General features: G+C 35.1%; 1 protein-coding gene across 1 annotated transcript; it reads right to left on the bottom strand.

Annotated features, from left to right (window-relative positions):
• Nucleotides 1-5,894: 5,894 nt before the first annotated feature.
• LOC113765103 (heavy metal-associated isoprenylated plant protein 3) lies at nucleotides 5,895-8,450 on the bottom strand. Its single transcript, XM_027309166.1, has 5 exons — nucleotides 8,340-8,450; nucleotides 7,951-8,158; nucleotides 7,358-7,611; nucleotides 6,714-6,801; nucleotides 5,895-6,617 (listed from the first exon to the last, which is right to left on the bottom strand). The coding sequence occupies exons 1-5, from the start codon at nucleotides 8,346-8,348 to the stop codon at nucleotides 6,226-6,228; spliced, it is 951 nt and encodes a 316-aa protein (XP_027164967.1). The 5' UTR covers nucleotides 8,349-8,450; the 3' UTR covers nucleotides 5,895-6,225.
• Between the last annotated feature and the right edge of the window lie 15,200 nt (nucleotides 8,451-23,650).

Raw genomic sequence — 23,650 nt, 5'->3', positions numbered from 1 at the left:
TTAGAATCATGTTTCAGTTCCCAAATAAATAAAGCTTAAGACTATTAGACTATTATTAGAATCATGTTTCGCATGCAAATTTCATTACCGAATATCAGTACCTGGAACAAGAAAAATCGAACTATCAATTGAACACTCTTTTCCAAAAGAGATATCAAATGACAAACTGTGTTAGGACACTTGAAGTCTCACTTTTCCATAAAATAAGCAAAGGGTCCTAGTAGAAGCAATGCAATAATATTCCTATAAACTGGGTATACAATTTTGCTGACACCAATATTAAGTGCAACTCTAGAGACAATGTGAAATCCTGCAAAGCACAGCTGCAAAATGAGCAGTGCAATAAGCAGCTTCATTTTCTCAGATGAAGGGCTTCCTTGTCCCATATCTTCTTTTCTCTTTTGTTTCTGTATAGGGTGTTAGATCATAAAGTACTGCGAGGACAAACGGAATAGTGCTAGATATATACATGCATGGAGGGACAACATTAAAGAAAATGTGTACTTATTTTATGCATGATGGAGGCTAAACGTACAGCCTCACTATCATATGCTGATTAATCATTTAGAATTATTATAAGATGTAAATGGCATCCAAATAATGCACAATGTGCATTGATTGTGGGGATACATATTAAAATGTATGTTTCTATTATGGCTTGCACATAATCTTTTGATTATGGAGATTTTGCTTTATCTAAATCTCATTGGATTATTGACTGAAAACTGAACTTTGTTAAGGAGACAATGAAGAGGTGGAACGTGTTGGCAAGTTAGTTGAAGACTTGAATGGGGAGCCTGACCTTTTAATACATTGACCATAACTCCATTTTTATTTTCTTTCATTTATTGTGAGCTTGACAAAATTAATCGAAACTGAAACAGTTTAGGTCTTCGAGCTTAGTAAGTAAAAATGCAAAATAGTATACTTTGTACCGCATAAATGAGTTGATTTTATAGACCAATTCGTATTGAAAAAAGAAGATAGAAGCGCAGCAGGTGTATGAAGTAAAATACCTGAGACAGGGTTGCGAGAAAAGCTGATGAAGATGGTGTGAAGTGTGAACGAGTTTGGACTTCCACTATTAGTAGATAAGCTTGAATTCCACAATTTTTTTTGGCTTGGAATCGGAGCAGCAGGCGGAAAAACTTCAGGCTTCAAGATTGGAGTTGCACCAGCTGCACCACCTCAATCACCCTGCTCAGCCGCACCAGCCGCACCACCTCAATCACCACCCTGCTCAGCCGCACCAGCCGCACCACCTCAATCACCCTTCAGCCCACAGTCGACAACGAGCTCCGCCAACCAGTGGTCATCTATCTACGCCGTTTCCCAAAAACTGATCCACACCAAAACTGATCTACGCCGTTTCCCCAAGACCGAAGCGGCGAAGTGAAGTACGAACTGCGAACTGCGAACTGCGAAGAGGAAGACTGGAGCAGGAGCGAAGCGAAGTTGCCGAAGTGAAGAAATGAAGAATGAAGATTAGGGATCGGTCAAAATTGAAGTTTTTGTCAATTTTGACTCAAAATTGGAAAACCGCGGTTCACGGTCCGACCCGGTTTTAAAGATTTGAACGGTTTTTTACGGTTTTGACCGGTTTCTTATAAAAGTCAACATAACCTATAGACCGGACCGGACACATGGCCGGGTCGCGGTCGAACCGGTCGACCCGGCCGGTCCGGTCCGGGTTTGAAAACATTGCTCCGGACTTGATTCCGTTCCACGTTCAAGTGCCGGATTCATTCCCCCTTTTGGTGAAGTTGAACCAAATCCTAATCATTTTTGGAAGTCAACAATTAGATTACTCATTTCCACTTTGTTAACATACCTGTAACATAGAGATTCTGTGAACTTCGGACGACATAGTAGCCCAGTTCTGTTCATTTCAAGATGTAGGAAACAGGAATCCAAAATGGCCAGCAGGATATTGTCAGAGCAAAAAATAGGATTTAGAGCAAATTTCTGTTCACGAGGCACCTTTGTTCTTGCTTAGGTTTTGCAATTAAATTTCAAAATTTGAGGTTTCAAATGAAACTCTCCCAAATTTTAATTGTTCCTCATGGTTCCACCAATTAATTAATAATTTTTTTTTCAGTCCGAAGGACTATTCGAAATCATCAGACTAATTCCTCCGACTGGATAGAGCTCGCCCTAAAGATGCCAAACAACGATAGTAAATAGGTATCAAACCTAAGACCTTGTTGTAAAAACTCGGAACCAGCTGAGCTACCACTGGAGGGCAATCAATTAATCATCCCTTGTCTATTTTCTATCAATCAATTAATCATACCTTATCTATTCTCTACCCCACAATGCTTATCCTCTTTCTTCTTCTTGCTCCCAAACAATTAAATCATTAACACCCCAAATAGTAATTCAAGCACCAAATCGAAACCCAGAAGAATCTCGTGAATTGTTTCTTCTTCTCACGCCTATTGGCGACTAGCAATATCTTCCAATTATGCATATCACTTCTTTTTCTTTTCTCATTTTCTGGAATTGAAATCAATGATCGTGAAGAAAGAACAAACAAGTGGATTCCATAAGACTTTTTTTTTTTCCCATGTATTTAATGATCACCCTTTTAGTTGTTGAACTTTGTATATGATTTGGTTGGAAAAAAAGAGTTAAAAGGGGTAATTTGTCAATTTCAATTCAATTAGGGAATTTGTATATTATTAGGGAAAAAAGAATCTAAGCTTTTGTTGAAATTTTGAAATAAAGTTGGGTCGGAGGTTAATGGTTATGGCAGTGATAGATGGCGGTTTTATTGTTGTGGCGATCATGATGATAATCAAGAACCAAAAATTTTTTGTTGGGAACAGGAAAAGGGAAAAAAAGGTTTGTCATGGGGTCTAGGAGATTTAGTTGAAGTAATGATTATTAATGTAAGGAAGGGCAAAGTTGTCTTATGACGTGAAATTTGCTGAAAATCCTATTCGTTTGCTCTAACGGCATCATCGTCATCCATCCAAAATATTGGGTTAGGTTATAAGTTACACCCTTAGAATTAATGTAGACATCACCATGTAAGCAAACATTAACCAATCGGCACCAAAAACATTAATGAATGTGCCTAGATAAAAGACAATCTGAAAGACTTTTTATATATATATATATAATAATACTGTAACATCTTTTGTAAGGTGGTGTATATAAATTAAAAAATAATTGAGAAACGTGATTATGATATAACCATAATTTGTCTTTTTGTTTTGCAAATAATGCTCTATCAAAACAAATTGATTTTAACTCTAGCACCTATGAAATAATCAGCAAGCCTCCATGTGTTAACCCATAGAATAGGGAAAATATTACGGGGAGAGATTATGCAAAAAAAAAAAAAAAAAGGTCACAAAGCCAGCTTGGATTGAAAATTAATTACAAAATCATTTCTTGTTTATTATAATATGATATTCATAAGAACAATAAGTGAACTCCTGCAATCCCACCGATACCGGCTCCCGCGAAACGTCGGTGGACGCTGCCAAACTAAGGGTGACAATCGGGTCGAATTCAGGTTGGCGGGTCGGGTTGAAGTTCGAGTATAACAAAAAATTCGCTGACCCGACCCTGACCCGTCAACTCGAAACGGGTCAGGATACTTGACGCGAACCCGAAAATTTCGGGTTGGCGGGTCCACCCGAAATGACACGAAACTTAATTTTAATTTATTAATTTATCACTGTAATTTCTAATAACATCAATTTCTCACAAAATTAATTACATCATCAAGTAATAAAATTTTAAATAAATAATTTCAAACCAAATCTAAAGTAAATTAAACACCGTAAAAGTGTTTTATCTCAAACCAAATATAAAATATATTAAAACAGCATAAAAGTAAAAAATAACATAATATATTATTTGTCCAAATATAATAATTTCAACTTCACACAAGTTAAATAAATTCATTTAGGATTAAGTAATTAATGCCTTTGAAAAAAAAGAATGATTTAGTTTAGTTAGATAAAATAATTTTTATGTTTATTAAATTATTTTTAATTTGTAAACCGATCATATCGGGTCATATCAGGTCACTACGGGTTGACCCGAAATCGACATGTTTTCTTTTTTGGTTCATCGGGTTCGATCCAATTCTGACCCGAACCCCCGAAACCTCAACCCAAACCCATTAATTTCGTGTTAGATTCGTGTTTTCGGGTCGTATCAAGAATTGCCGCCCCTATGGCAAACAGAGCCACCACTGCCTCCCGAGTGAAAGTGATAATACTACTAATAGTTTACGCTTAGCTTTACATATTTTGTTTCCACGCAAAGCCAAAACAAATTTTCCTGCCCTGAATGATCAATTTCGAGCGTGTATATGGACTACGGTGTACAATTCTCAGGTATTGTCGATCATATCAAATTTTTATTCGATGGACCCTTTTTGCTTTTGGCTCCGAATGAACCAAAAGTCACGATACAGGTTTAAAAAAAATGTCCTATCAAACGCACTTTCAATCTCTAGAAATGAAACTTGGAGATGGAATTGAAGCAGTATTTTTTTTAATAAAAAAGATAATTTCATTCAACAAATTTATATTAATGATAGAAATACATCAAATCAAACATGACACAACTATATACAGATTTAAAATCAATGAATAATATGTATCTAAAAAAATTAATACAAATAAAATTAAACTTCAATGTATTTTTCATTCGGATGAATGAATTTTAAATAGTAAAATTTTTCAAATAATATTTCATTTGCATCATTAATATATTTTTTAACTTACCTTTTTTATCCTACATTACAAAAATATTATAATAATTATTTTAAATAATACTAAAGTATCTAAATTTGCAAATAATGTACTTTTTTTTTTTTGCCAAATCATAAATCGAATCCCAGAACAGTCCTCAAAAGCCGCAAATAATGTACTTGTTTAATAAATTTGTGCATATTTTCTAACCGTCAAGTCTGAATCATTGATGTTTGACAAAAGAAAGCAACGCGCGGCTCGAAGGAAATGGTTTATGCAAAAGCACTTTCCAGAATATGACTTTGTGACAATAATATGTGAAAGAATTTAAATGGTTTACGCGTGTAAATCTAGTAACATCAACCATAGTCCTCAAATTTCCAATTTCTTATATCTTTTGGCCTTGTTTGGATTGCATTTTCTTGAATTTTTTATAAAAAGATTATTGTAACGATTTGATATATGTGAGAAAAAAATATAATAGAAAAATGTGATCAAGAAAAATGACACAATTTTTCGGTAAAAAATGACTGTCCAAACAAGCCAAAATTTGATTTGATGATGGGTATTGTTGACTGGGAAGTGACACAGAAGGATCCGAGGCAAATAGAACGCAATGCATCATCATGCGCAGACATATTTTCACTAGTAAATAGCAATCCACAACCAACCGTTAATTCTTGCGCCAAATACCCCCCATCCCTTTTTCCGTCTTTTAACACCACATCATGCTAATGAAGTGCGTTTATTGCTAAGGCCGTTATTTCCCCAAACTATAGGTGCGCGTTTTAGGGAGGAAACCTGAATGCTCTACCGGTACCCGATGAACTGAAGGCCTCCATTGCCCCCAGTAAAAAGGCCTAAAAAGGAATAAAAGTTATTCGCCAAGATTTTCATTTGAGTTCCCCATTGTTGTACACAACACTACTTTCCTTTTCGTCTGCAAATCATTCGGGTTTTGCTCAGTGGAGGCACTAAAGATTTAGTCTCCACCCGCACAAATACCCCTTCATAGCTCAACAAACCACTCCAATCTGACAACGGCCTTTTGCCAAAACTGGAGGAACCAACAAGCTTAATAATAATGGCCGTGACAGAAAAAGAAAAAGGATGACTGGTCTAAAACTTTTCTTTGGAAGCCTAAGCAAATAAGAACAAAAGGTTAGTAGATCCAGCTACTCTGCAAAAAAAAAAGAATAGTAGTGTAGCATAACTTGCATCATACATAGACTGTAGTAGATTACACAGTCATAATCATGATTAACAAAAACAAACCACCCTAAACCTCATTCTTAACCAAACTAATCTAATGGAGCACCTAGCTCAAGTCCCAACCAACCATTCTCCTCCAATCATCATATATATATATATTCTAATTCGCCACAATCTTACATCCATTCAAAACCCCATCATAATAGATTTCTTCCCTCTATGTTATTTACATTTAATGCCTTCCCCTAAATGCCCAAAATATCCGTGTAATCCATCCTTCCTTTAATTAGACACAAAGTCACATAATACTACAAGCATTTGGATTCTCATCACTAAACAGCTGAGGGGCATGATACTGCAATTGATAAGGATCGCCCATATAGGCAGGCCCCCCGTATACAAAAGGGCTGGAACTTGGATAATCATACCCGAATGGACCATTTGGTATCTGCTGCTGCTGCTGCTTTTTACTCCCTTCCATTTGTTCACCACCACCACCACCTTCCCCACCAGCAGGTTTACCTTCGCCGCCGCCGCCGCTTTTCTCTTTCTTGTCTTCCTTCTTAGCAGGAACAATCTCCACATCCCTTTTCAGATGCTTCTTCAAGTTTTCCACCACGTCCTTCATGTCCATTGCACCCTTGACAGTCACCAAATCCTTCTGCTTATCCACTTTCATCTCCTGATAACCTGTAATCATTGTCATTCACCCATCCATTAGTCATTTACACACAAGATACTACAGAAAAATTAGCAGTCAAATCTAACATTAAAACAGCATTTCACCTTTGGTTTTGCTGACAATTTTGTGAATTCTCTCGATGCATCCTTGACAGTGCAGTGGCACCTTCAGCACAGCTGTCGTCACCGGAAGCTGCAAAAACAGTCATACATTATAAAATTAATCAATGGGTTTTTCCCAATAAACAACAAATAGCTGTGTTAACAAAAGAAATTCAACAAATTCGACGACACGTGGCCACAATAAACGTGGTAGGCACGAAAATGAATGATTACAGTAATCAGCTAACACTGGGTACTGAAACATGAAAAAAATTTTCAAACTGAAGAAGTGATGTGAAATATCGGAGCCAACTGCAACAAATGCGGTTGCTCATGAGCAACTGCTAAAGTGCTGGTAACGTGTTGCCACCACATGCTTCCACCGCTGAACTCGGAAAAAGGCAAATTCACCGAAGTTTAACAGTAGAATGTAAATTTTGACCAAGTACGGTAAAAAAGAGAGTAATTAGAAAATTATAGTATTCTTTTTCATCTGGGGGTAACCCAAAAAAAAAAAGGTAAAGTAAAGATGCTAACATGCGCAGTGTGTGCAAACGACGACGACAAAGAACTCAGAATTTGTAGCAGAAAAAGAAAGTAAGAAAAAAAGGACGAAAATATGTGCACAGCATTACTTAGCAGCGTACCTCTTTGGAGTTTTTCTCGTCTTTTTTGTTTTTGCTATTATCCTTGGGCTTTTTCTCCTTGGAGTCTTTCTTCTTTTCCTCTTTTCCGTCCCCAGCGTCGTCGTTTTTGGCTTTGTCCTTTTTGGGCACCGGCGAGAGTAGTTCGACCTTTTTGTGCGTTTTCTCCTCTAACTTCTCTCGAAGCTTCAAAGGATCAACTTTTCCGGTCACCGTTATCTTGCCTGAGCCGCTGTCGACTTTCACAGCCTCCACACCTAGTCAAAACCGGAAGCAAAAATTACTTAAAATGTCAAATTTGGGAATTTCTTCAAACGAGTAATATTCAGATGAAAAACAGCAGTGAACAGAGCAGCATAGGATTTAGGAAACCTCAAGGATAATTTTCTTGGAAACTTTATCCTGAAGAACAAGAGCTGTTTTAGAAACAGACTAACATGAAAACATAAAAAATTAAAACTGCAAAATTCTCGAAAAAATAGCGGCAAAAATAAAATATAAAAGTGAAAAAAGGCAGACCAGAATCTCAGTAGAGAATATACGAAAATATGTGCAGTTACGGATGATAATTTATTTCATAAATAAATGCAAAATACCTTCGAAACCTCGGATACACTTGACGATTTTGGTAACGCAGCCGTCGCAATGCAAATCGATCTTGAGAACGACAGCGTTTCCGCCATTACCGGTGTTGTTGTCCTTCTTGGCGGCTCCTCCATCTTCTCCCCCTTTTTGTTGCTGGTTTTCTTCTCTGTCGTCCTCCTTCTTCTTCTGGCCCTCATCGCTAACCTTCTTGTTCTTCTTCTGCAGACAATCACAGCCACAAAACACTTTAAAATTTCCCATTGCGAAAACTTTTCTACGAAAATTCAGAAACCACAGATCACATTCATATTTCAGAAAAGAAATAACGGATTTTTCGAATATACACACATATAGAGAAGGCTAATAAGAAAGATTTAGATAGATAGGAAGAGGCGGTTACTTTGCTCATTTTTTTGCTGCTTTTTTTTAAAAAAAAAATAAAAAATTCCGGGGCGTTTCTATCTGGCCTTTCTCAAACGAGTAAGAAAGATTTCTGAACGTAGAGAGAAAAGAGAGCGAAGGTGTATTTATTCGAGTGAGCGTGTGAGGGGGATAAGAGTGGAAATGAGGGCGGGGGGCTGAGTTGTCAATTCGCTCATATGTGGCGATGGTGTCTAATACAGGTGTCATATGTGCTTGTGGGTATTATGTATGCTTAATCATGGATTATTATCATGGTTTGATATGTGTGTAGTTAATTTTGAAAAGGTTTTTTTTTTTTCCTTTTTTCACTTTTGGCCTTTTGACACAAGATAAAATGGGATTTTGCAATATAGTTCTAATAAAACAATTACCTTTTTTTTAAGGAAAAGGATACATAATAATCTAGGAAACATATTTTTAAAAAAATTTTGCACTTTTTACCCTTGTTTTCATGTTTTATTTTATGTTTTTGACCACGCATTATAGAAAAATTTGTATATAAAATAAAATAAAATTTGACTTGAGTTTTATTTCTTAAATCTCGTTTATATAACTTGTTATTGCAAATAAATGGAGAATAGGCTCAAACAAATGGAGAATAAAGTTTGTATTGACTGGATTCACGGTTGATGAAGAGAGGTGTATTTACTCGGTGCATACTACTATTAAGTCCATTCATCTTTCGAAAGGAAATGTTGTTTGGATTCTAAAATATTTGAGATAATTTTGTGAAAAAAGCACTGTAGCACTTTTTTGATATGATGTGTGTGAAATAAAAGGGTGATTGGAAAATGTGTTGATGATGCAAGAAATCAGTGCGAAAGTGAAATAATTGGCAATCCAAACATAGTGTTTGGATATCTCATTATTTCAAATAACATTTTACTTTTATCATAAATACATTTTTCAACTCACTTTTTTATATTATCAATCATCGTTTTATCTCACATACAGCACATAACAAAAAATATTACAGTAATTATTTCAAATAATACTCTATCCAAACATATTTATTTTTTTCTCGTTAATCGCACCGTTACTATCATTATTTTTATCATATGGTTTTCATTTTATTAGATTATATGATAAAACAAATTTGTGAGGATATAATTAACAAAAACTGGAGTGCGATTAGCATTTCCCCATCTAAAATTGTGACATTTATCACCGGCCTTCTTGAAAAACAAACTTCTATCTCGTAGGCATATAATAATCTAAATCCATGACATTCTTAGACCAAAGAAATGTAGGAGTCTAAAATCCTAAGCACAATTCAAGCCAAGAAAAGGAAGATTTAAGTAAGAAGACGATAGTAGCAGCATATATTATACTTGATTTGGAGACTCAGCTGTTAATTTCAAAACAAAAAACGTGAGGGAAAGTAAGAATAAACCAACCACTCTCTTTCATTTGTTTAATTAGTCTCCTCAGCAAGATATCCATTTTTTTTTTGTCGTTTTTTAGTAAAATGAGGTAAAGAGATATGTATGTATATATATTTATTTATATATGCACATGTAGCAAGTGTCGGTTTGAGTTTGGTGACTGGGTGCCCTGCCGCGAAATTTCCATGTCCTTGGACGCTGGTTTAGCCGTTCACGCAGGTACGCGGTTTAGAGCCGTATCCAGGTCCTTCTACCTTGTGGGCTTCGCTTTAGCAGGAAGATGCAGGGTCCGGACAGGATATTATCAATTCTCTCATCTTCTAGTCAAACTTGGCTTCCCCTCCCACCTTTTTCGTTTCAAGATTAGAATGGCCTTTTTATAGTGAGGTGTTTGTCAAACTTGATGATTTTCCAAATTATTTGAGGCAGAATTTTAGTCAAACCGCAACTATTATGAAGTAGAAAAATGCGTGAGTGAATGGTGGAGTGCTTTGGACAAAAAAAAAAAAAAAAAAAAAAAAAAGAAAAGAAAATGCTGGAGTGCTGATCCATGATGGCAAAGGGCTGCTGTGTGTAAGGATTTTTAGGGTCTAGACAACTGGCCGGGTAGTTTAGATACTTTGTCGAGGAGATAATAGAACAGGTAGATGATTATGAACAGTCAAATTTTGATTGAATTTGACACTTGTTTTGTTTGGATTGCATTTTTTCTGAGTGTTTTTATAGAAAAATTTATGATAGCGATTTGATATATATGAGACAAAAAGATGATTGAAAAATGTAACAATTTTTCTGAAAAATTGTTGTTATCCAAACAAGTTTGCAGAAAAATTAGCACACTTATTTCTTTCTTTTTATATAATTATTATAAGTGTGTTGAAATAGCACTTCCATTCCCCAGGCAAAAACATCATGTTAGAGTGATGTTATTGAAGGGTTGTGAAGCAGCCTGCAAATGCTTTGTAAACACTCCACTGGGATTTTAAGGTCACGCCGCAACAAAATAGAAGTCAAATAAGAATTGATTTATTTAACGACGGTCAAAGCTTTCCATCATTGCACGATTTGCTTTCCGATCAGCAAAATACAAGGATCAAGGGAAGGTTTCTGGAGTTGGATGCCCTTTGGGATGAACTAGAAAGACGGTATATGAAATCAAGATCTTATGGACCTAACCCAAAATGTGCTGGACACTAACGCAAGTCTTCTTTTCTTGCTGTCACATTACAAAATGTCAATATGAGCCCGTGTATTTTTCCAATTGCTAGCCGAAGGTAAAGTCTCCGCGTCTCAGCCCTCATGAAGGCAGTTGGTGTGGAGAATTGTGGTCAGGTAAACCTTGGACTCGTAAAGTTCCTGAGCACGCATGCTCTCGTCGCTTGATTACCCCAGGGATATAAGAAAACGATATGACTTTGTAAATTAGTAGTATTATGATAGATCATATTACTCTCTGCCATTTCAATAGTTCTTAGTGATGAATGTTTGGGTATCAGAGTATCATGTGGCATGTCACATAGTTTACTACCTAAAATTATCTCTTTTATCAAACCTAGAATTAGGGGTATCCATAGGGCTTTGACAAAACACAAATTCAAGTCACAAGAAGTTGAAGCTTTGCAGTTTGCAATTCGGGCTAATATTATAAGACCTATGCTCGCCTCACAAAGTATATTAGGGTTTCGAACCTTGGCCCAAACTCGCAATTAATACTTAATTACGTGTTTAATTATTATATTTATCAAACAATTAAATATAAATTTTAAATTGTTATAATATATAGTAATTAAGCTATTTGTTCCATATAATATACACATTTATATAAAGACTTTTTTGAGCCAAGTTTCGGTGGAGTTGAGTCTAACAAAGCTTAAACTCGGCTCGCAATTAAATTGGGTCTCATTCAAGTTTTTCCCAGCCTAATAACATAGAAAGCTCGAACCTAGATATAGACTAAGATCAACCTCATCCAATCTGGGCTTTGAGCCTATGGACCAGCTTTTCTATTTTGGGCCAAGTTCGAGCTTATCAAATCCTAGATCTACAAGGCTCAATTGATATGTTTAATCTTTTTACAACCAAAATTGGTCAAGAAAACATGATTACATAATTAAACACTAGGGGCCAATTAGTCCAAAATTTAGTTTTGTTAGTAGTAGGGGCAAATTAGTCCAAATATTAGTTTTGTTATTAATATGGGCAAATTAATTTAAATTTAAATTTTGTTATTAACAGAGGCAAATTGATCCAAAAATTTATTATGTTATTAATAGAAACAATTATGCCCAAAACTTGAATTATATGATAGCGATAGTGTAGGGTATATAGTTGTTAGACTATAGCACATTCCATTAGTAGGGTATAGAGGTCTAAATTGTTATCTCACCTCACCTCCTACTTATCTCAGAATAACTAATCCTATCTCCTCACATTGAATTATTTTATCCCCATATGAAGTATTAATTCGATTAGGTGAAATTTATTATCTATGCAAAAAAAAAAAGTAACTAAATATGAGATCTCACAGGACAGGATTAATAACCCAATCTTATGTCATGAACCAGCCCTTATTGCTCTCGGGATCCACCCACCTTCGGACCATGGTAAAATGACATGAAATGGTCACATTGAATTTTGGGCCTTAAGACAGTAATTTTTGTTCCGAAAAGTCCAAGTAGTGCTGGGCTACAAGTCGATTTCCAGGCCACAGGCTAACGTAGCACAAACTCGTGTAAATTTCACATATTTTGGTCGTACATTTTCACAAATGGTGGAAGTTAACTAGTGCTCCTCATTTTCGATCAAGTTTTAATTTTTCAAGTAGTTTTGGGAGACGAATTTTAGGAGTGTGAGCACACAACACCGACAATGAAATTTCTAATGAGAGAATTTTATCTCAAGGTAGAAAGAGGCTCTATAGAAATCAAGATTGCAATGTCCCTGCATTTGAACTCAAATCTTCTTCCTTCAAAACCAAAAAAAAAAAAAACTCAAATCTTCTTGCTATCATAATGACAAAATGATACAAGCCCATGTATTTTTATCAAATAATTAGGAGCTAACGTTAAGTCTCCACATCTCAGACATTTAGGTTGAAGGCAATTCGTGTAATGTGGTGAACAGGTACAATAGATAGGCCTTTACCATTGAACAGTAACAAATTGGTATTTGAAGTTGGCATTTGCCCCTTTTCTATTTGCTTGCGTGATTAATACATTTTTCAATACCGTTTTATCTTATATACACCACGTTAAAAAAAGGCTACAATATTTTTTTAAAAAAATTATCTTAAATAATCTACCATCTAAACATACCCATTGTCTCTATATATTTCCAACAGGGACCATAGATGAGATCTTTACCATTGCCAGTGATAAAAATGATCTCTCTCTCTTTGTATGTGTGTGTATAACGTAAGTGGAAGGGTTTGAATTCAGAACCTCTCACTTACACTCCCCCTCCCAACCTCTTATTTCTACTAGTAAGTTCTAAAGCTAATCTCAAGCATTTTTTTTAGCCAATCTCATGTATTTTCTAACATCTATATGTGTTTCTATACTATATATATAAAGGGAGAGAAGGGATTGGTGTGAACATTTTGTGTCACTTAATATTATATCAAAAACACCCTTTAAAATTAGTTTTCAAATTATTCACCTTCTTTCTTATTCTCCATCATAATTTTAAATACAATAACTTTTCCTAACAGATGTAATGATTACAGCTTTTTTAAAATAAACACATACAACTTCACCACGGTACGTAGTAATTTAATAATGTGAAAAACTATAATCACACATTTTTTTAAATAAGCAGACACACCTTGGGATGTGCCAAAAGCATTGGTTTGAAGTAACCCAATCAACTTGGTCGTTAACACTGAACACCATCTTAGGTATTCCCTTAAATTTATCTATGTATAAAGACTAAATTACAAGTATGAGGGATAGTCAAGTAAACTCATAATTAAAGGGCAACTCCGTGCATTTAGACCTTATGTTGTTAATGTAAGAAAAGGACCATTTCATAAATCGGTCATTCCTTTTTCCTAGTTGGGTTATCATTACTTTACCCTCTCAAACTGTAGTATTACTTTCAATTTACTTTTAACGTTATTTTTTAGGCACTTTATCCCCAACATTAAGCAAACTAATCATTTTTCTTATATTGAAAATTTTTGGATGAAAATACCCTTTTTTCATATAATTTAACATAAATCACAAAGTTGCAATGGTTCTTCTCATTTTTAGTGAGAGTGAGGAGTGATGTTAAAGTAACAAAAAAACTGTAAGCCTTTTAATTTTCCTTCTTTCCAAAATTCTTTATCTCTTTCCCCTCTTTTTGTTTTTTCTTGGTGATAATAAGAGTGCAATAAAATTTAAAAAAAAAAGGAGAAAAACCTTGTTGATTTTTTTCTTGGTTAAAAAGAATGAAAAAAAATGGCGAAGTACCATTACAAATTATTTATTATTATTATATAATAGAGAAAGGTAGTGTCCTCCAAAACCTTTCTATGTACTGAGTTGGTTAAACGTTTTGATAGAGTGCTTAAAAAATAACGTAAATGGTACTCTATAGGAGTACGTTTAAGGTGATAACAAATCTAAGAGTTAAAGCATGTCTTGAACTAAGTTACTAAACTCTTACGTTTGGACTTTGGACTGCTAGTTTTGTAGGTAAAAAGCCTAAAACTTAACGTTAAGGGAAGCTGATTGTATCACTAAATGTTAGGGAATAAAGTAATAGTAATAACCCTTCCTAGTTCGATATTTTTTCTGCAGAAAATTATTTTCGTATTCTTCCACTTTTCTCCCAGTCCTGGAGGCTAGGTGTGGCTGCTTCCAAGTACTCTCGGTTCCCTCCCTGTCCAGCCCACTTGGGCACCGAATTCAGAAGTGGGTCAGATTCCCTGAGCTAAATTACAAGCCTAGGTACTGTTTAGGTATTATAGTCATATATACGAGTTAACTCGTTTCCATGGCTTTAAAGATATGCCAAGTCAGATTCAGAGGAAGATATGCCAAGTTCTCTAACTCGTTCATTTGAAAGGTACTTTGACTAGCAAACTCGAAACGTTGCAACCATCCACCGTTTATAGTCATTATCGCAAATATCCTCTAGTTGCCGATAAAATACTTTTAATTTGGTGCTATTAGATTTATCCTACGTCGATTGCGGAAAAAAAAGTAGAGCGCTTGGTTACGACCTTTTCTCCTAGTAAAGATTCGAACGAAAGATTATTGATGATTTGATCCAACCTAAGGTCCAATATACACTTTCAGATAAAAGGTTGATACTGTTCCGACCTAGTGATGGATGTGTGCGGGGGGAATTATTGAGTGATTAAATGTTGATACCGTCTCAATCTAGCGCTTGATGTGTAATGCGTGAGGGGAGAAGATTGTTGAGAGTTGACGAAAAATTCATGCTATCTCGACTTAATAGTTAATACCTACCTGATGTGCGAGGAGGGAGATTATTGGGTTTATCCCATGGCAATTGTTTGGTCAAAGTGTGAAGAGAAGTTTCAAACCTCTTGTTGTCCTAACTAACTTTTGGAGTAGGACGGCCAATGACGCCCAGAGGTGCCGGTAACCGTCCTGTCCAGGCAACACATATTTGGTAGACATCAGTAGCACTCGTTAGATGAGCACAAATTCTCCATACTTTTATACATTAAGCACAAATGATTTTCAAATTTTCAGTTCAAAAAACCCACAAAATTTTATGAACTTAACAACCTACTAAACTTCTGGTAAAGTTGAGGTCTTGAGTTCTCAGTTTTCATGCAATAGAATACTCTCTTTTCGTCTCTGTACTCGTTTATTATGGTAGTAGTAACATATTTCAGATGCCGTTGCTGGGAGGATTTTAGTTCTATTACACTTTGACATAACTATATTTCGGGTTCATCTTTCAAAATCAAGTAAGCTTTATGTCTATAAATAGTCGAAACCTTGTCCATGTAGAGTTAGCTATGCTGGTTGCACAATGTCCCCATCTCAAAAAAATTGAAAAAACAGATCAGTGGATTGTAATTCTAACCAGTTACATACGTCCGAAGCCGGAATTTTCTTGATTCTGGAATTGGCTTCCCTTTAGTTTCTCATCAGCCACGTGCACAGCTTGAATGGAAACGCACCCTGAATAACTAACCTTGTTTGGATCTCTATTTTTTCTCAAAAATTTTTTTAATTTTTTTTAAACATTTTTTTCAATTATTTTTATATCTTACATTAAGGTTGATTGCGAGTCTAGCTACTGGCTATAGCTCGCGAGCAGTTCAGTTAACCACTTGACTTGAGCCCGAGTTCGAGTAGCTCGAGTGGGGATGCAAGTCGAATTTCAAGTTCGACTATATGGTACTCGAGTATTTTTTAATATAAATAATATATATTTTTAATTATGAAATTATCATTAAGCATTTATGTTTCAGTTAATTTACAAGCTGGTTTGCATGCTTAATTAAATTTTTTAATGGCAAAAAAGTAATAACATAATTGTTAGAGCCACATCGAGTCAAGTTCGAGTTTTTTTTCTTTTTTTTTTCGATCCTCCATTTCCTAACTCGATCAAGTTCGAGTTCGAGTCGAGTAGTGTGCCAGCACTGTTTGAGTCGAGTTCAAGTATCAATTCGTATACATTCATATCTTGCATATATCAAATGTACATATTCTTCGACAAAAAACTCCAGAAATTAGCACTCCAAACGGAAAGGTGATCAGGAAACACACCCTGTGTCAAATCAGATTTCTCACTGCTAATTGTCAAAAAGAAAGAGACTCCAAGCCATCCGAGAAAAAAGAAAGGCTTGCAAATATTTTCAGTGACCCGCGAATGATTGCCCTGATTTCATTCTGATTCGGAAGAGCAACCAAAAGTTGCAAGAAAGAGGAAAGATTTAAGAGCCGAATCAAAAACAACAATCGCCCTATAGCTGCAGGCGAGGCCAGTGGAGAGTGGAGACTGGGGACAAATACCAAATCTATCCAATCTTTAGTTTTTACTTTTTCTCCCTCTTGTCTGTGGCTGCATAGCTGGATTCTGGCCCATCATAAAAGTCTTATGAGGAATAAATGTGAGGCTTATGTTAAGGGGTTCCTGCCACTCATTATCGAATTGGCTCCATTAAAGTCCAAAGCTCCTGTGAATATATTGGGCCCCCACCAAGCCTAAACATATCAAAGCCCACGAGGGTCTGAGCCCTCGATAGTAGAGTTTCAGATGCAGTGTTACATTTGGCAGCTTTCAACTGGTGGATGCATCAAAGTTCACGTGATTAGGAACTTATCAGTCACGTGGCCTAATTGGTGTGGACCATTTTAGCTGGCCCAACACAAAAAGTAATGCCCCAAATGTTGATCTATTAGTCACATCATGCCATTGTCGCTCATCTATTCGTAGAATAACTCCTTTTTTTTAAAAAAAAAAAAAAAGTTTTAGTAGAAGAAGAATGAATTTAAGAAAATTTATTATTTCATACAATTACTTCTTCATTTGTTCTTTTTTTTTTCCCTATTTTGTTGTAAAATATGTATGTAGTTTTTATGCATTCAAAGGGAAACGAAGTGAGCGATGGATTATTACCTTTACCATATTTATTAGAAGTTTCACTAATTACATAGATTGCTTAGTGTCTTTAACTTTCTCTCCATATTTTTCACTTCTCTCAATATTATTTTTCAATCTTACACCTTAATAGTCAAACCATCCCATGTTTAGTTGTTAACATACAAGATAACCAGGTGCTATTTAGCTTGCATATGTTTCTAGTTTGCATATTAGATTTGACAAAGTGTTACCAAGCATAGTACCAAGTTACTCATAGTCAAAATTCTCATACGAAGAAGAGTGGGAATTATGATTCACAAGTCAGAAGAACATGTTAACTTTGTGCCATGATTAAGAAAAAAATCTTCTAACATTCAACAAAATCATAACACAGGGGAGGGGAGGATTCAGTTGAGTGGTAACGCGAAAGGAGCTGCAAGTAAGAAATCTTAAATTCAAAATCTTCCATTTACTTGAAAAAAAAAAAAAACTCAATCATAACACATAGAGTAGAAAATCGAAATTTAGGCCATTTGGTGCTACATTGATAGGTTCTTCCTTTGTCCAACTAAACGTCTGGGGTCTCACTCATAACAACATCCTAATTAATCACTTAAAGATTTTTCCCATAATAAAGATTAAATATGAATAGGCTAGAGCTAATAACTTTCTTGTGCAAATGGAATATATATGTATGGTGTCAAATTGTTGGCAATGAATCAATGTCAATGTCATGAATGTTTCTACAATAATAATAATAATAATAATTGAAAGCTGTAATGTGACCTCAAACAGTTGCTGCTCTCATTGTCATGAGCAATGTCGAACAACTACAAGTTATAGATATTATGTTACCTGAATTCACTATTATCACCATCATCAATCGTTTCAAGAAAGAAAAGTTTAAGATATTTTGTGATATCAAGTTGTAGCTATTGTCATTTTCGTGGATGTCAACAACTGTAGTTCAAGATAAAATGTAGGAAAAAGGCAGATAATGAGGTTAACTACAATCACTTATGATAGGTTCATTTGTCAATTTCACCAGGTAGGGTTTATCTTTAATTTCTGTATGCTCAAGCGACACACACAATGTAAATTTGGATCTTCAAGTTGCATTTACTCTTGAGGTTAAGGTTTGTTAAACGTTTCTCTTGAGGTTTCTCAAGACGGTGAAAGAAAGTTGCATTTACTCTGCTAGCAACATTTTTTATGGCAAAGTTGTCAAATCCGTCCCGAAGCAGAATGATTAAGGGTCATTATCATAAGTATGAAGGTTATTAAGAGTCGCCATTATGGAGCACGCAAGTGATCACGTGAGTCCTATAAAGTTTTGATGCAATCCTACTTTCTACCCTAAAGAATTTTGGATATGAAACGCACACACAAGTATAGATGCTGCTCTACTTTCGCCGGACATCATATCCAGATATTCATTTGTTTTAGCCAGAACATTTCTTTGGTTGGGGATTATGTACATTAAAAGCTAAAAAAATCATTACTAGTTAGTTATTTAGACGAAATCCCAAATCGTTCTGATAATTAATTATGTGAACTTTTGAAGCATCTTTCCACAAAATTACCATGCCAATGCTTTGTGGCCAAAATTCTCTCTTCGTTCATCTTGTTCATAGAAAAGGGACTTGATTATATATGATGAGAAAATGACTAATGATTTGGTTACAGTCAACTTCATATACTTACCCTTAATTAAGAATGGTTTATTCTTCCATCAAACTTCAAAAATTTACCTAGCAATATCAAATTGGGAAGAAACTTCCTTAACAATATATAGCATCATCCCGAATCCTCCCTTTTCTATTCTTTTTATCCTCACATGACTCCTAGTGACGAAAAAACTTCATACTGTCTATTTCATATCTTCTCATATCTTTCCGATTTGCAACTCCCAAGCCCAAACAAACTGTTAGTGAATCCACCCGCACCATAGTACAATCAGGGCCGGGTTGGTATAAAACTTATACTAATACTAGTGAATAGTTGTAGTATTTTCTTTAGTATAATGGAAAGGCATATATTCGTACACGTAGACCAAAAGCAGCCCGGATCGGCCTTTATATAAACATGCATAAACAAGGGTTTTCAGCAGCATAGCAGCTAGTGGAGAATTAATAGAGTAGAGAAAACAGCCTGAATCCAGGTTTCTACTAGTCTCTTTCTCCCATTTCCTAATGGATCCGGCTGGTCATAAGTTGAAGATAAGCAGCCAATCCAAGATGCTGCTTTCGGCTGCATTTGCACCTGCACCTCCACTTCTTTCATTTACTTCTTTGTCTCAATTATATATATTTTATCCATCTTTTTGTTTCCCTTCAATAATGCTTCATTAATTTACTTTTTTCTCCCTTGTTTTCCTTTTCATTTCATGAAAGTGAACTCTGGACGCAGCCAGCATAAAGGGCTACTACTAGTTCACTAATCCAGCAACAAATCCTCTACCATGAACCCCCCCTCCCCCCTCTCTTTCCCCACTCGAAAATTATCATATATATTAAATGGACGACAAAGAAGAGAAAGAAGAGGTGCGGGTGCAGATGCAGGTGAACGCCATCTTGGTCTAGATTTCTGTGTATGTATTTTGTTTTGGAACAAGCCAAATGTACTACGACATATGCAGCTTCCTTAGCCTCCAAGGTATGTGGATCTATGAGCTTCAAAGACTAATGAGCTTTTGAGAAAGTCTTTGGCGGACATGCATTTAAACATCTGTAAGCCCTAGTATTGTGCATAAGCTTTTTCCGTACATGAATTTACTACAGAAGACTTTTTTCCCTACGTATTTGTCTGTGTATGTGTATTTCGTATCGATTTGTTTGTTAATGCTACATTGGTTCCTCTAATATGTTACACCTTGTCTGAGAAGTGATGAAAAGTCTAATACAGTACAGTAGAACTCAAAATCATATTTTTATGATATGTGACATCTTTTTTTTCTCCGATATGTGTTTTCTTTAAGAAGTGAAAAGATCTGCAGTTTGAGTTAAAAAGCCGCTAATGTATACTAGGAGGCTAACATATCATGGGCACATCATTTGATCAACCTGCAGTCATCACATGGTGAACCCCCATCATATAGGAGTACTTGTGAAATGTTGCTTTCCATCTAATGAACAAGCTTATCAGGATAGTCCTTTTTCAGTAACCTTGTCAACTGTATGGTAATACCAAAAAGCTGTAATGGGCCTAAATGTGACTTACTTTTCAATGTGGGTAGAAATCCTCATAATTAATGACTATTCTTTGGGTCTTGAAACAGAAGAAATTTCAGTGGAACATCACCCGGCGTTTGTTACTTATGAAGTACACTTGGATTTCTGTCATTACTAGCAAAATTATGCTCGTCTAGGACACTCTTAAGCCTATTTTATAATCCTCGAAATGGATCATGCGTCTTTCTGTTGATAGAAATCTGATATATATATATATATATATATATATATATATATATGCATGGTTTAAATTATCATTATCTAGTTCCTTCGTGTTCTTACGAACTTGAAGTCAATTGTTTGGAGAAATTTTTTTGATTTCAACATTTCGTGATTCTAAGACAGGCTAATTTTCCATATAACTCTCGTAACATTAGGTATAGGGCGGATGACACTTTTGTATTAATTGTTCTCACACACGAATAAACACATAATTGCTAATGTTCGGACGTCTCTCCAGTTAACAATTTGTAATTAAAATCAATTAAATGGCAGCTGTAATACTTCACAGTTTGTCATGTTTCCCCGACATTAGTGATGATTCACAAGTTCATCCGAGCAATTGTTCGAAGTAAACACATGGTTAGCGTTACAAAGCAAGATGCAGTTCAATTATAAGCTGGACAACAGGTTTGATCTTTATCCTGGATAAACAAATGATTAACATTTGAATGTCAGTCTAATACTTAACAAATTAGAAAATATGCATTTCGGACTATATGCTTAGTGATATGTTAGCCAGTCGTGTGGAAGTTTTAACATGTGTAGTGTTTGACATAGTCCAATGTCTTTGAAAGTCTACAATCCATTACACTTTTTATAGTCTGTGGTCATGTAATACGCAGACATACGAATGTCTGTTGAGCATAAATGTTAGTTTAATTTGAAACATTAAGTAAGTGAAAGTTTTGTTATGTCAAGTTCTTGGACTAGTGAGAATGTCGACTTTCCAGTCTGAAACTCAATAGGCCATTCCTCGGAGATCAGGCTTATATACGCACTTTGCAATATTTGACCCTCGATAAAGATGTGTATGAATCCAATGACATAATTGTTTGTGTTGATATATAAAAACTCAATTACCACATTGACAATCACAAGAGATCAGTTTGTAGTAGAAGCTAGCCTAAAGAAGAAACGAAATGAGAAGCATATGCTTCTCCAAGAAAACCTAAAAAAGGATCGATGCTTGTAATGAGTCATATGGTGGTGATGAAAGAAAACTAAAATGACCATTGTGGTGTTAAGTGTTTGATGATGGTTGCATGATAAGAAATCGTGATCTTTTGGAGCAATAGTTCAAAATCTGACCTAAGTTATGAATGAATCTTATTCTGCAATATTGCAAGTCCAGCTGATCTTTGAATCCTGTCAGACATGCTCGAATGTTGAACCTATGGTTTCATTATAAACAAACTTTCGGTCCGATTACTAATGGTTCACAAGACTATGCATTGTTGTCTGATTCTTTCTTCATTTTGACGTGAATGATTAATCACTAACGTATAGGAAGTTACAGCTTTGCTTCAGGCATTTCTCGGAGTAAGAAAATACCTTTTATCTTGTGGTTTTGCATTTCTGCAAGATGGATCTAAAAACATGTATTTGCAGCTGCCGGACCAGTAGCGGCCTCTCTTGCGACATCGCATATGAATAAAGATGCCTGCTTTCTGCCTCGGTGAATCCAATTAATTGGTAACCTTTACGTTTCATCAACAAATAGTCGATATTCTGATAAACGATGATGATCGATCTTGACACATCTTACCAAAGGAGCGCTCAAGGAATTAGATTTATTGTCTATTCAACAACTAACACACTATTATATACATTATCAGTATTGTTGAACACATGAAAATTAATCTGATTTTGAATTTAAAATCTAAATTTATATATTTTGTCATGCATTCAATTATGGTAGTATATATATATATACACTGGCGGATTTAAGGTGGGGGCACTGGGGGCACGGGCCCCCCACTGCTCCCCCTTAAATTCCTACGATATGTATAAAATTTTGATATTATTCTAAGTGTGCCTCCAAAGTTTTTTTATGAAATAAGTGAAAGAATTACGTGATTTTTTAAATTGGTTCATGAACTAATATTTTAAAAGGATATGTGGGTCACAAAATTCTATTTGAAATAAGTTCAAATTTTTTTTTCATTTTAACTTATTGATGAATATTTTTTCACTTAAAAAACTAACAAAAGAGTAGGAAAAAAATTTTAGTGTTGCTTTTGCCCCCACTGAAAATTTTTCTGGCTCCGCCATTGTATATATATATATATATTGTCACTATATATAAGATTAACTCTTGATTTTAAGGATAATTTATTACTTTTCCTCTCATTTTCATTTAATCTTTTTCTTTCAAATCCTATTAATATGTCAAACATCAATTATGTTTAACTTTGACCCCTTTGAAAAATGGAGCAAAAGAGATCAGAGGTTGAACGAGTTTTTCACCCGTCTTACAAACACATAAATCCATCAAGATCAACAAATTGAACTATTTGATTTGCATTTCTTTCAGCTTGATGGTTTTGGTGTTACTCATAGTCCAGATATAAAGGTAATGTTTATGACAATTCTAGCATCCTTCTAAGTAGGCTAATCTTGATTATCTACTATCTCATAGGCCACGCTCAACAGCATAACCTTCTGGAGTTGACTCTTCCTATACTCACCGTATTATGCAAAACACATCATTAAGCAACTCATCTAAAACTGTAAGAGATTGTAGGGCTACAATGAGAATCTTACTTTTAATTGAAATTGATTAACTGTACATCAACAAATTTTCAATGTAATAATTCTGCTGAATGTGGAAATTGGAAAACTAGAATTAGTTAAAAAAAAAAAAACAAATATAGACTGCATAAGCAATTGATTTAGGTGCTCTATGATGTGATCCTTCACGAATTCATGCCTCCTGAAAAGTTTTTGATGAAATAATATATATCAATATAATCAGATAAAATCTGAATTAAGTTGGGATTTGTTTTTTCAGATATCGGTTGAAAATGTAGATTTATTTATCGTTGTTACCAAACTAATTGGTTAGTCACTCTTTAAATGCCAGATTTTTTTTCAGGATGTTAAGAAGTACTAATAAATTA

This window comes from Coffea eugenioides, chromosome 1, assembly GCF_003713205.1.
Source record: "Coffea eugenioides isolate CCC68of chromosome 1, Ceug_1.0, whole genome shotgun sequence".
In the NCBI taxonomy this organism is placed as follows: Eukaryota; Viridiplantae; Streptophyta; class Magnoliopsida; order Gentianales; family Rubiaceae; genus Coffea; species Coffea eugenioides.
Note: the sequence above shows the minus strand (reverse complement) of the source record. Positions and strands in the feature narration are given on the sequence as shown.

Coding starts and splice junctions, on each gene's coding strand:
- LOC113765103 (XM_027309166.1), bottom strand. Junction 7,612..7,950: donor GTGTATCCGAGGTTTCGAAG/GTATTTTGCATT, acceptor GGTTTTGACTAG/GTGTGGAGGCTGTGAAAGTC. Junction 6,618..6,713: donor AATTGTCAGCAAAACCAAAG/GTGAAATGCTGT, acceptor CAATGATTACAG/GTTATCAGGAGATGAAAGTG.